Below are 14687 nucleotides of genomic sequence, written 5' to 3' on the forward strand. Positions count from 1 at the left end.
AATGTTCATTCTGCCTAATACCTATCATCTTGACTAATTTTCTATCCTTCTATTGTTTGTGTTTTTATATTCAAATAGTATCTTATAGATGATATCCTATAGTTGGTCTTGCTTTTTTTCACTCAGTCTGATAATTTCTGCCTTTTAGTTGGGCTGTTTAATCCATTTACATTTAATGCAATTGTTGGTAAGATTGATTTTCCACTTGTTCCTCTGGGCTTTTTGTTTTGTTTTGTCAAGTGTACAATTACTGGTTTTTAGTATATTCACAAAACTGTGTAATCATCACCACTGTCTAATTCCATAGCATTTTTATCATTCCCCAAAGACACCTAATACTTGTTTTCACTCCCCATCTCCTCCAACCTCTAATACTAGGCAACACTAATCTGCTAACTATATTTTTTCCTGTTTTAGGTATCTGTTTTTAAGGGTAATCGTTCAATATTTGCCATTTTGCGTCTGGCTTCTTTGACTTAGCATAATGTTTTCAAGGCTATCTGTGTTGTAGCATGAATCAACTACTTCATTCCTTTTTATGGCTGGAAAATATTCTCTTATTTAGATAAACATTTTATTTATCCATAAGTTCTGGACAGTTGGATTGTTTCAGCATTTTGGCTATTGTAAATTATACAGCTGTGTATGCACATTTGTGTACATATTTTTGTATGTACGTATGTTTTCATTTCTCTTTTTTAAATTTTTTTTTAAGATTATTAGAGAGAGAGTGAGGGCGAGCACACAGAGGGAGAGGGAGAAGCAGACTCCCCACTGAGCAGGGAGCCCCCGATATGGGGCTCGATCCCCGGACCCTGGGATCATGACCCGAGCCGAAGGCAGACACTTAACCGACTGAGCCACCCAGATGCCCTGTTTTCAGTTCTCTTAAGTGTATACCTAGAAGTGGAATGGTTGAGTCATATAGTAAATCTGTGTTTAATTTTTTGAGTAGCTTGCCATACTTTTCCATAGTGGCTACACCATTTCACTTTCCCACCAACAGTGTATGGGATTCCAATTTCTCCACATCCTAGTGTTATTATTATCTGTCTTTTAATTTTCGCTGTCCTTGTGGGTGTGAGGTGATAGCTCATTGCACGTTTGGTTTGTGTTTTCAAATGACTGATGATGTTGAGCATCTTTTCTTGTTCTTTCTGATTTTTGTTCCGCTTTTGGCCCTTAAGTGCTTTCTTTTTGGGTTATTTATGTTAGTACTTTTCTTTATTTCCTCTGTTGGTTTTGTGTTTGTGTGTATTTTAGTGGTTCTAGAGCTAGGAGTATGCATCCTTAAATTATCAGAAGCTATTCAGATTTTTTTTAAAGATCTATTTATTTGAGAGACCAAGAACATGCAAGCAGGGGAAGGTCAGAGGGAAAGGGAGAGAATCTCCAAAAGACTCCCCGCTGAGTGCCCAGCCCCATGCAGGGCTCGATCTCACAACCTTGAGATCATGACCTCAGCCGAAATCAAGAGTCAGCTGCTCAACCAACAGAGCCACCCAGCGCCCCAACTATTCAGAATTCTTCTTGTACCTTTTCACCTCTTAGACCTGACACTTCAGTTTTCTAATTAATCCAGTAGTATTTAGGGTCCTGTGTGGCTTCCATTCAAAAAAGTATTTCATCTTTTTAAGGATGATTACATATTGATTTCCAGTTGACTTTTAGTACTTTTCTGTTACCCAAAATAAGCATTCATAAACACCTATAAAATCTATATTATATACATGTTCTCTGTTAAAAGATATGTTTTATATTTTATTCCTATTTTCCTTTAATTTAAAAATACCCTGATTTTTCAAAACCTCAGTGAGATACCACCTCACACCAGTCAGAATGGCTAAAATTAAGTCAGAAAATGACAGATGTTGGCGAGGATGCGGAGAAAGGGGAACCCTCCTACACTGTTGGTGGGAGTTCAAGCTGGTGCAGCCACTCTGGAAAACAGTTTGGAGGTTCCTCAAAAAGTTGAAAATAGAGCTAACGTACGACCCGGCAATTGCACTACTGGGTATTTACCCCAAAGATACAAATGTGGTGATCTGAAGGGGTACGTGCACCCTGATGTTTATAGCAGCAATGTCCACAATAGCCAAACTGTGGAAAGAGCCAAGATGTCCATCAACAGATGAATGGATAAAGAAGATGTGATATTATATACATACATACATACATACAATGGAATATTATGCAGCCATCAAAAAAAAAAAACCCACGAAATCTTGCCATTTGCAACCACATGGATGGAACTAGAGAGTATTATGCCAAGCGAAATAAGTCAATCAGAGAAAGACAAGTATCCTATGATTTCTGAGGAATTCTTAATCTCAAGAAACAAACTGAGGGTTGCTGGAGTGGTGGGGGGTGGAAGGGATGGGATGGCTGGGTGATAGACACTGGGGAGGGTACGTGCTATGGTGAGTGCTGTGAATTGTGTAAGATTGATGAATCACAGACCTGTGCCTCTGAAAGAAATAATACATTATATGTTAAAAAAAAAAAGAAGAAGAAGAAGAAGATAGTAGGAAGGGGAAAATGAAGGGGAGTTGGAGGGGGAGACAAACCATGAGAGACTATAGACTCTGAGAAACAAACTGAGGGTTTTAGAGGGGAGGGTGGTGGGGGGGATGGGTTAGCCTGGTGATGGTTATTAAGGAGGGCATTTATTGAATGGAGCACTGGGTGTTACACACAAAGAATGAATCGTGGAAACACTACATCAAGAACTAATGATGTGATGTATGGTGACTAACATAAGATAATAAAATAAAATTTAAAAAAAATTACCCTGATTTTTAACTGATCCTGGCTTCATACTGATTTTAAGATGTGTTGGGTACAGCAGCCACTATATGGCCCTAGAGAAGAGATGTTATTTAAATTTTTTTGTTCTGGGTCTTTTTATGGTCTTAAACACTTTATCAGATATTCTTATAGAGCTTTTTATTTCTTGCTTCACTTGGAACCAAAATCTTTCTCTCACTTCAGTGCTCATGTACTCATGTGGCCAAACTGTTCAACATATTTCATCTGCTTCACAAATAGTTGGAAGGAATGTAATTTTTTCATTTCGGTCTCCACTGTGCTACCCATGATGACATGTCTAAATTGTTCCCCTGCAAATAGACTATGGATAGCCTTTCATGTCTCAAAGAACCAGCACATGCCTCAAAGAACTCAAAAGAGTCTCTTTTCACTGTGATCATTTAGTATAGGTTGCAGATCAGTTAATTAATACAGGTTACATCATCAAAGAGTTCTGCCAGCTCCAGCCACCTGAGGCTTGTGTTATCGTACTTTACTGAGGTCATGCCATCCTTGTCAACATTGGTCTCACCTGCAGAAGCATGTACTCTCCGAAGCATATTGCTTGGGTTAAGAAATAGCTAACTTTGGAAAGGTGATAATCACATATTCCCTCTCTCTCTCCTTCTCACTCTTTCATGCACAAGTTATGATAAGGAAAAGAAGGGATTTTAGAGCATTTCGAACTTTTCCAGACAGGAAACAAAGTGAAACTGGATGTGTTCAGAACCTTTGGTTAGTTTGATCTTTCTGTTAACCATATTCTGACACATAATTCAGAATAATTTCAGAAAGATGAGGTATTTAAGTCATTAAGAGAGGATTGCACTGAGCTGTATAGATGATTAAGTCAGGAATGTTCTAGCGGTCTTCAGCAGCATAGTGCCCCTTGCTTCCTTTGAGTAGCAAAATCTGAAAGTACACACGAAATTGTGTGTGTGCTCATTTTTCAGGGTGAGATAGTATATGGTCTTAATCAGATTCTTTTTTTTTTTTTTAAAGATTTTTTTATTTATTTGAGAGAGAGAATGAGAGAGAGAGAGCATGAGAGGGGGAAGGGTCAGAGGGAGAAGCAGACTCCCTGCAGAGCAGGGAGCCCGATGCGGGACTCGATCCCGGGACTCCAGGATCATGACCTGAGCCGAAGGCAGTCGCTTAACCAACTGAGCCACCCAGGCGCCCCTTAATCAGATTCTTAAAGAGCTTCATGTCATATAGAAGATTAAGAACCACCAAGTAGAAAGTGTTAGCCTGATTTTTGGCTTCCTGCAGCCTTTTTGTTTCAAATGCCCTTGGAAGTATTTTTACCCCTTTGAATTTCTGATGTTTAAAGAAAGGGATGTGGATTTATATGAGGAGGTTTATCTCTGTACAATAAAAATGAATTATCTTGAATTCTAAGCCCTCAAGTATCTCTTGGTAAGGTGGTATGGAGATGTCTTAAGAAAACCTTTAGCCAAAGCAATGTAATTGAAACTGAGTAGGATAATAGGGCTATTGGAAAGGAATCTCAAACATGCACTTCTTTGAGACAAGTGGAGGCTTTCAGACAGATTGTAGGCACAAAGAACAACACTGTTTATACACATTCAGTGTTTGCAGGACGGGTATGCTGGGGCTTCCTTTGCTTCACACTGGAATTAGAACTTTCCCTGTCCCTAGCCTGGCCCAGCCTCTGTCCTGTCACATCTCCAGTGAAGCTGCCATTCTGAAAGTTATCTCAATATCATAGATTCCATATTTTATTCTTCTGCAGGAAAAACATGCCTTGTTATTTGGGGTATTTGGTGTGCATTAGAAAGTATAGACAGTATGTGGTAACGGGATTTATTACCAAAGAGCAGTTGTCTTCATACTCCTTGCTACTATTTAAAAATACACCCCATTTTGGGGTGCCTGGGTGGCTCAGTCGTTAAGCATCTGCCTTCGGCTCAGGTCATGATCCCAGGGTCCTGGGATCGAGCCCCACATCAGGCTCCCTGCTTGGCGGGAAGCCTGCTTCTCCCTCTCCCACTCACTCTGCTTATGTTCCCTCTCTTGCTGTGCCTTTCTCTGTCAAATAAATAAATAAAATCTTTTTTAAAAAGTACACCCCATTTTATTTTCAGATTCACCATTGCCACACTATCTGCTTTTTACCGCCAATTTCTTTGCCCAGCTCCTCCCTCCTGAAGGGGCAGCACCAGCTTCACAGGCAATGGAGAGAGGAAGCCAGTCCAAACCCACTAAGGTTCAAGGCAGGTATTCATATGCCAGGGCTCATGCTTTGAATGTGAATGCTGCAGTCAAATCAAATTTGTGAGAGCCTTGATATTCAGAGGTATTATGCTGCATTTTGATAAGCTAACATGTTCACATTTTCCCCAGTTGATGTATCAATAGTAAGGAAGTAGTTTCTTCTCTCTTTGAAAATCAAAATATTTAACTTCTTATTTGCATAAGCCCCTTTGATTTTTTCCATAAATATTTCCTCTGACTTTTTCTACAAATATAACTACCACAGATTGTCATTCAACATGGTACATGCCTCTTTTTAAAATTACATTGACATATAGCTTCTTTAGAGCTCCTTGCTTAGTGAGAAAAAAAAAATTTTAAATCACGCTATAGGTGAAATTGTACCCAAATTTGTTAATAATTGAGAGAGAAGGGGCGCCTGTGTGACTTAGTCAGTTAAGTATCTGCCTTTGGCTCGGGTCATGTTTCTGGAGTCCTGGGATTGAGCCCAGCATTGGGCTTCCTGCTCAGTTGGGAGTCTGCTTCTCCCTCTCCTTCTGCTCCTCCCCCTGCTTATGCTCTCTCTCTCACTTGCTCACTACTTCAAATGAATAAATAAAATCTTCATTAAAAATATAGTTGAGAGAAAGAATAACCATCTAACAACTAAACAGCTCTTTATTATATTATATACAAGGCACATTTGGGTACTAATCAAATGAAGTTATAGAATTGCCAAACTAATCAGGAAAAATTTAAGTAACATAGAAAAAATTAATCTTCATGGGGTGCCTGGGTGGCTCAGTCATTGGGCATCTGCCTTTGGCTCAGGTCATGATCCCAGGGTCCTAGAATCGAGCCCCGCATCGAGCTCCCTGCTCCACGTGAGGCCTGCTTCTCCCTTTCCCACTCCCCCTGCTTGTGTTCCCTCTCTCTCTGTGTCTCTGTCAAATAAATCAAATCTTAAAAAAAAAAAAAAAAAAAACTTCAAAATTTACAGTATTTTTTAACAGGCCTTAAAGTTTATATAACAGTATATAAAATTATAGTTGCATATTGGAGTAGTTCCTTGTAATCTAGACAACATTTTTCAACCTTTAATTCTTAACCTGAAATATAATTAATTAGGCTAGGCAAACATTGAGTTTCTTGTTTCGTTTCCCATCTCAGTTGTGGACCTATCTTTGAACTGCTATCCATTCAAACTGTATAGTCTCTTTAATTGTATGAGCAAAGGTAAGACTTGCCTCAGTTTCACAATCTGTACCATTGGTTATTAAAACGTTTATCTATTCACCAGAATATGCTGTTTGTGGTTTAAAGTAAAACAATCTATCCTGTGAGAAACCCTCTTAACATATTTATCTTCTTTGGAATTTGACAACATTCCATCCAATTAGATAATATAATAACATGAAGCTTCAATAGGGTTTTTCAGACCCTTTCTATTACTGCTTTTTTATTTCCTGCTTTCTGTTTAAGATTTGTCAGCTGTCAAACCATCTGTTTTCTACACTTTTCCCACTCATCCTCTGTATTTTATATTAATGTATTTTGTGTTTGGGGCCATTTGGTTAGGCCTCAGACATTCCACAGCTACCTAGAGGACATCATCAACTACCGCTGGGAGCTTGAAGAAGGGAAGCCCAACCCTCTGAGAGAAGCCAGTTTCCAAGACCTGCCCCTTCGCACTCGTGTGGAAATCCTGCACCGCCTTTGTGATTATCGGCTAGATGCAGACGATGTTTTCGATCTTCTCAAGGTGCTTAACTAGCAAGCCCTTTTCCTAGAGCAACAAAAAAGCCAGTAATCAGGATATAAAATCTGAAGATATTAAGAAAAGCCAGAGTTAATTGACAATAAAAATGTATACAATGACCACTGTAACCAAAGGAATCCAAGCCATACATTTAGATAGAGGACTGTGTGGTTATTTTGGTTTACTTTCTAGTTTGGTTTTGTCTTCCTTTACATGGCTGAGTTGCAGCTGACAAAGGAACAGTCAGAGGCACCTATTTATTCTCCCTGTCATCAGCCAATATTGCAACTAAATTAGCCACTGGATTTTATTCCCCAAGGTCTAAAATTTGATTTAGCATAATAGAAATATTTATTGAGAACTACAAGGACTTAACCAATATGTGAGTGAGGTTCATCCCTACTATATACATACATACACATACATTTCAAAAAATGTGTTGGAGAAGGAGGTTGTAGATATCTTCCCCGTTATTCTACTGTTGTCTGTTTCAGAAATCTATCTCAGAGGGAGAGTGTGGGCTATTGCTTTTCACTCATAGGAAGGTCAGTATCTAATCCTGTTCAGTCAGAAATGATTAAATGTGTTGATGACTTCTCAGTTCAGCCCTCTCATGGACATGGTATAAAATCATTGTGCAATTTAAGCACAGTCTTTGCTGAGAACTCAAGTTCTTGAATAGCAGTGGGAAGGCCAAAATAGGTCAGACCCTGGGGTAAATTGGGAACTGTATTGCTGGATCTCAGCTAGAATAAGAGGTTACTATAGATTATGATGGAGCTACAATAGAGGCTCACGTGGGACATAGCTTTTACAACATTGGATTCTACTCTGTTGTAATTGTCTTTCCTTTTGTGGATGCACACCTAAGTCCAAACCAAATATGTAATATGTTCATCAAAATTCCTTTTTGATTTTTGTTTTGTTGGTGAAATGTGGGCAATTATGGGGATAGGAAGTATTTGAAATATTTCCATATCCTGCTCTTCAAAGAAGGTACCATCTTCCCATTCTCTCTGTGTTTCATATACCCTGATTGAACGCTGCGTAAGATGCTTACGCATTTTAAAAATGAGGTACATCTGAGTGTAAGTTTTGAATCCTCATTTTAGTTTTCTCCTGTTTTGTTTTGTTTCCTATTTTCCCAAACCTCTTTTCCCTTTTCTTCTACCAAGGGTTTGGATGCAGACAGTCTCCGCGTGGAACCATTGGGTGAAGACAACTCTGGGGCACTGTATTGGTATTTCTATGGAACACGAATGTATAAGGAGGACCCAGTGCAAGGAAAATCCAATGGAGAACTCTCGTTGAGCAGGTATAATCTTTGAGGTTAGGGTTGTGATACTGTACAAAAGTACATCAGAGGGGGTATTTACCCCAAAGATACAAATGTAGTGATCCGAAAGGGTACGTGCACCCCAATGTTCATAGTAGCAATGTCCACAATAGCCAAACTATGGAAAGAGCTAAGATGTCCATCAACAGATGAATGGATAAAGAAGATGTGGTATGTATATACAATGGAATATTATGCAGCCATCAAAAAAACCAAAATCTTGCCATTTACAACGACATGGATGGAACTGGAGGGTATTATGCTAAGCGAAATTAGTCAATCAGAAAAAGACATGTATCATATGATCTCACTGATATGAGGAATTCTTAATTTCAGGAAACAAACTGAGGGTTGCTGGAGTGGTGGGGGTGGGAGGGATGGGGTGGCTAGGTGATAGACATTGGGGAGGGTATGTGCTATGGTGAGTGCTGTGAATTGTGTAAGACTGTTGAATCACAGACCTGAACCTCTGAAACAAATAATACGTTATATGTTAAAAAAAAGAAGAAGAAGATAGTAGGAAGGGAAAAATGAAGGGGGGGGATATCGGAGGGGAAGATGAACCATGAGAGACTAATGGACTCTGAGAAACAAACTGAGGGTTCTAGAGGGGAGGGGGGGTGGGTTAGCCTGGTGATGGGTATTAAAGAGGGCATGTATTGGGCGCCTGGGTGGCTCAGTCGGTTAAGCATCTGCCTTTGGCTCATGTCATGATCCCAGGGTCTTGGGATCGAGGCCCACATCAGGCTCCCTGCTCTGCGGGGAAGCCTGTTTCTTCCTCTCCCACTCCCCCTGCTTGTGTTCCCTTTCTTGCTGTGTCTCTCTCTGTCAAATAAATAAATAAAATCTTAAAAAAAAAAAAAAGGGCACGTATTGAATGGAGCACTGGGTGTTATATGCAAACAATGAATTGTGGAACACAACATCAGAAACTAATGATGTAATGTATGGTGATAACATAACATAATAAAATTTTAAAAAAAGAAATATAGAAAAATCTTATGCCAACAACAACAACAAAAATACATCAGAGGGCGCCTGGGTGGCTCAGTTGCTTAAGCATCTGCCTTTGGCTCAAGTCATGATCCCAGGGTCTTAGGATCAAGTCTCACATCAGGCTCCATGCTCTGCAGAGAGTTGCTTCTCCCTGTACCCCTCCTCCCACTCGTTCTCTTAGTCTCTCTCTCAATCTCTTTCTCTCTCAAATAAATAAATAAAACCTTTTAAAAATTTAAAATATACATCACAATTTTGCAGCACAAATTTTTTTTCTTACGAAGGAATTAGGTATAACAGCATGCCTGTCAAGAGTTGGCCAGGAGTTATTTCATACAAAAATAAAAAAGAATTCATAACACAGCCTCTGCTATCAGAGTGGTGAAAGATCTGTTGCTTGGAGATGAGGTGCTTGGTTTGAGGTGCCTGGGGAGTCATTCTGCCCTTACCACGGACCACTGGGTACAGCATGTCGCCAACAGTGCAGTCACTCCCGGCGGCACTTATTCTTTTGTAATCAGTTCTTGAGGACTCCTTTTTTCTACTAGAATTAATGATCTGCTGCATCAGTATAGGACCAGAAGGACCTTAAAGAAGGCCCGAAATGGGCACCTTCCTGAGGAGGAGACCTTGTTTCCATACTGTCCCAGGATGATGCTGCCGTCTTATTTTATTTAGGCTTCATTATTGCTGGGAGCACTGTTAACTATTAGGGAAGTGTTAGTTCATACTCAGATTTTAACACTGTTAAGTGTAAGTTTTCCTTGGTTGCCCATGCTAATAAGGGAAGACGGAGTCATCCTGCTCTTTCCCTGTGACCACTGCATTTAATCCTTTTTCGTGAACTCATGACCAGAAAAACTGTAGTTACTAATTTAAAAAGCATATGTAACACATCAATTCTGTTACAGAACATTTTGATTAATATACTATTTCTTAGGGAGAGTGAAGGACAAAAAAATGTCTCCGCTGTTCCTGGGAAAACAGGAAAAAGAAGAGGAAGACCCCCAAAACGGAAGAAAGTACAGGAGGAGATTATAGTGAGGTAAGACGTTCGTGTTGGTCTGTGCCAGTCATAAACCCGCATGCTTAGAAAGGACCTTAATTTAATTTCACTTGTACTTTCATCCCTGCTTGTGCCATGGGAAGGATATGGGACTTAGATTATTATAGAGACTTGGGTCTCAATCCTCATGAAATTACCAAATGTAGTAGGGAAGTCCTATCTGCATGACCTACCCTCTCTAAGCCTATTCTTTTATTAGACAATAAGCATACCAATAATAATAAGGATTAGGTTGAACAGGATAATGAATGTGGTAATGTAACAGACTGAAAACTGTTATGACCCACACAAAGTGCTCAGTATGTTTATACCACACATTTTCTTCATAGGAGTATAGAGCAAGTTAATCCTGATTAACCCTAATAATCAGTATTTTAATACGATTATGTATCACATATAATTTTAGGAATTAATTCTTTCCCAAAAGCAGATTTTAGTAGCAGATATGCTTTATTGTATTTAGAATTTAGAATACAATTTCCTACAATAAAGAATAGGTAAGATCTTAAACAGTTTTATACTCTATTTTATATTTAACTTTAGCAAGGAAAAAGATTCTATTATATTTGGGAAATTTTATTTTATACATAATGCATGATCTTTTAGGAAATTCTACCACGTGAATCTTAATACAAGAATTTTGAAAATCTGGCATATACTGTGTAAATACACTTCCTGGAAGTTAGGTCATATTCTTAATATTTCTAGTAACAGAGAACAAACCACTTCTTCCCTCTAAATTGTAGAACTACTAAATCTAAATGCTTGAGGTAGGCCAGATTTCTTCTTGTTGCTTATTAACTACTAAGAAGTATTGGTTTCTAGGAATCAGATTATAAATAAATCAGTCAGGATTTTTTTTTTTTTTAACCTAAGAATCAGTGTTTCACTTAACTTTCCAGAAATTTGACTACAGAGTATAGCTTTCCTACTATCCATTTTGTGAGAAATGTCCTGTAATCATGTTCTGTACACATGACATCTGTTGCAGGATTTTGTTAGCAATCTACATTTTTCTTATAGATTCAGAAAGCTGTTTTAGGTTTACCTGTCTCCATTTCCCTGTTAAGTACTAACAATTAAGGTGCCTCAGCATTGGGAATATAGAATCATTTTAAGCATATGTGGACTTGTACTACCCTCTACTGGTGATTTTATCCTGTAGAGCTCTGTATCCAGTACAGTATTTATATATTTTTTAATTAAATAAAACTTAAAATTCAGTTCCTCAGTCATACCAACCTTACTTCAAGTACTTAGTAGCGACAAGTGGCTCGTGGCTGCCATGTTGTATGGCGACAGTACAGGACATTTTCATTCTCACAGAACGTTCTACGGAACAGTACTGCTATAGATAATTGAGAACAGACAGAAGTCCGCAGAGAATGACCTACATGATTCAGAGATACAGACAGCAATGATACTTAACACTGTTGTACTGAACACTTTCGTAATTTATAATTTAATCTTCAGCATCCCTGTGAGGTAGGCATTATTTATAGCCCATTTTACAGGAAATTTCATTAACTTTCCAAGGTCACATGGTAAGTAAGAGGCAAGCCAAGGCTGACATTAGAGCCTGTGTTCTTAACCCCACTGCCTTACAGGAGGTTAAATTAAATATGCCTTAGCTTCAGTATAGCCCTGATCAGGGAGGAGGACATCCCTATTTAGAATCCCTATATTGGGGGGGGGCCGGTATTTAACTGTTAACACTTAACTCCTCTGTTTGATTTCTAAAAAGCTGTTTTAAAACCTAGTATTTTCCTGTTATATAGGATGTTACCATTACATTGGGTTCCTATATTATCATTTTTCCCCTTCTGTACCAACACACCTACATTCTGGTCTTCCTTTACTCAGTAGAGTAACTTTGTCCCCTTGAAACAAACACACTCCTTGTATTACATTAATTTGGTCTAACTTTTGGGGGAAGCACAGAACAATTTTGGACATGTCTTTGTTTTAATTGGTGCCTCCTTCTCCTGTCTTTCAGTGAAAAGCAGGAAGAAAACTCCTTGGGATCTGAACCACAGACAAGAAATGGTAATGACTTTTGTTGGAGTTTGGAAAAGATTAAGTAAACATGATTGATTTATATTATGATGGCAACTCACTTTTCAGAGTCCTGCAGAGCAGTTAAGATGAATGCAATATAGGGCACCTGGGTGGCTCAGTTGTTAAGCGTCTGCCTTTGGCTCAGGTCATGATCTCAGGGTCCTGGGATCGAGTCCCACGTCAGGCTTCCTGCTCTGCAGGAAGCCTGCTTCTCCCTCTGCCCGCCAATCCCCTTGCATGTGCTCTCACTCTCTCTTTCTCTGACAAATAAATAAATAAAATCTTAAAAAAAAAAAAAAATGAATACAATATAGCCTCGTTAGCCTCGGTGCCCTTCTTCAGTTCTCTCTTTGTCACACTTCATCCGTACCCATTTCTCCATCTCATTGATAACTGGAGATCCTCCCTTGTGCCCTCTAACCATGGCACAGTAGGATGGGCACCAAACACTTGGATGAATGAGCAGCTTCTCAAAGAGCTATCTTCTTAATGTAAAATGCTGTGTAAGGGAGTGTATTGGTGTCCTAACCTAGATTTCAGTTCTTTAATCCAAATTGCATAAAACTGGCAGAGGGGGTAGTATCACTTTACAGTATGTCAACATAAATGAGATAAGGAATACTCTGCAGAAGCTCAAATCAAAACCATTTGAATAAAAATAAGTGTATTTAAGCATTTCTAGGATATTAAAGTCTGTAATTACAAAGGTCACAATAGTTAGATTTGTATTGCTCTTAGGCATTCTTAATTTTTAAGTGTAAATGGTATTAGTAATAGGAAAATCAAAATTATATATTATCAACTTTAAAATCCTTTTTTTTTTTTTTTTTTTTTTAAAGAAAAAGATTTATTTATCTGACAGAGACACAGCAAGAGAGGGAACCCAGGCGGGAGGAGTGGGAGGTGGAGAATCAGGCCTCCCACAGAGCGGGAAACCCCATGGCGAGGCTCGATCCCAGGACCCTGGGATCATGACCCCTGAGCCACCCAGGCACCCCTAAAATCCTTTTTTTTTTTTTTGATTCCATGGTTTTCATCATGACCTAGGGTAGAAATTGAGGATAAATACGAAAAAAGGTCCTAGTGGGATCTATCTAATTAACTCATCCTTTTCGTTATTAGAGTCCCAAGGGCCAGGTCAAGGCACTTGGTGGCTCCTGTGCCAAACAGAAGAAGAATGGAGACAGGTCACTGAGAGTTTTCGGGAGAGGACCTCCCTTCGAGAACGGCAGCTCTATAAGCTCCTCAGTGAGGACTTCCTGCCCGAGATCTGCAACATGATTGCCCAGAAGGTATGCAAATGGATGATTCCTCCCCTCTGCATTATTTAAGGATGATTCATAGAGTTTTGGGGTGTATTTCCATGGTCTCCTGGAAGTGGTACAAGTCTTCACTCTCAACTGGAGTGTTAAAATGAGACCTTATGCCACCCACTCTCCTTCACTGTGGATATTCTCCTTACCCCACAAAGTCCTCCGTGCCCCCCACTCCCTAGTACTTAGAATGGCTTTTCACAGTCTGGAACCAGCTTTCCTTCTCCCATAGCATTCCCCAGGAAATGTTCCCAGAGCCCCCAAGTATGTCTCCTATCAGCCTGTGCATACTTCTCTATATATGCTGCTTTTTGGGGGCGGGTACAAGAATCCTCTCTCCCACTAAGCAGCAAGCTCTGAAGAGTATTTGTCTCTGTACTTGCAATGCTAGCTCTGCCCAGCTCCACATGTAAGCTGTGTGTGCTGCTTTCTCCAGCTTCAGCACCTGATAGTTTCATAAACCACATGTTCTATATTTTCACCCAGTATACAGCCTCGTGTGTGCCTTCTTCGAGTATCTTTCCCCCTCTACTTCTCTACCCATTTGAATACTACTCTCCATAAGCTCTCCCTTGTTTCTCCCAGTTTTAAGATTTTCTTCCCTAACATGTTTTCTCATTACTTAATTCCATTTTGATTTGTTTAAGCCTTTTTGGATTAGGCACCATGTCTTACCGTTTGAAACCCCACAGCACCTAATGTAATGCCTTTTCCATGGTGGATGTTCAATAATAATTCACTTTGCTTATTTCATTTCAATAATTCTAATACTCTTGATGCACATGTTAGTAGAAACAGACAAATTTGACCACCTGCCAATGAAATCTACGTAGAGAAAGTATAAATTAATTGCTGCGGTACCCCCAGGGAAAAACAAAATAAGAGATATATTAATTTGTTGTGAATCCAATGATATTTATAACTTTTAAATAGGTTGATGCTTTGAAAGGATAATTGTAGAAAGTCCCCATGTTCTAATAGTAGGATCTTATAAATAGTGCTTCAAGAATTGTATTTTCATGGATGAGCAAAAAAACCCTGCATATCCCCATTAACATACTTAATTCCATATACTAAAATTACACAAGTTTTTGTGATCTGCAACCCACCATGCCGGTTTTTCCAGGAATCGAA

General features: G+C 39.1%; 1 protein-coding gene across 6 annotated transcripts in view; it reads left to right on the plus strand.

Moving 5' to 3' along the window:
- LOC123844098 (chromatin remodeling regulator CECR2) overlaps positions 1 to 14687 on the plus strand; it is a 171470-nt gene that overhangs the window by 121579 nt on the left and 35204 nt on the right. For all 6 annotated transcript variants that reach the window (XM_064591763.1, XM_064591765.1, XM_045874140.3 and 3 more), the window contains exons 3-7: positions 6604 to 6787; positions 7960 to 8099; positions 10057 to 10161; positions 12179 to 12228; positions 13363 to 13532. In XM_064591763.1, coding sequence (XP_064447833.1) covers positions 6604 to 6787; positions 7960 to 8099; positions 10057 to 10161; positions 12179 to 12228; positions 13363 to 13532 — 649 coding nt within the window. The remainder of the gene's footprint in view (positions 1 to 6603; positions 6788 to 7959; positions 8100 to 10056; positions 10162 to 12178; positions 12229 to 13362; positions 13533 to 14687) is intronic.

The sequence above is a fragment of the Mirounga angustirostris genome, unplaced genomic scaffold, assembly GCF_029215605.1.
Source record: "Mirounga angustirostris isolate CCGP_5_RB_7025 unplaced genomic scaffold, mMirAng1.0.hap1 SCAF_5, whole genome shotgun sequence".
Lineage (NCBI taxonomy): Eukaryota > Metazoa > Chordata > Mammalia > Carnivora > Phocidae > Mirounga > Mirounga angustirostris.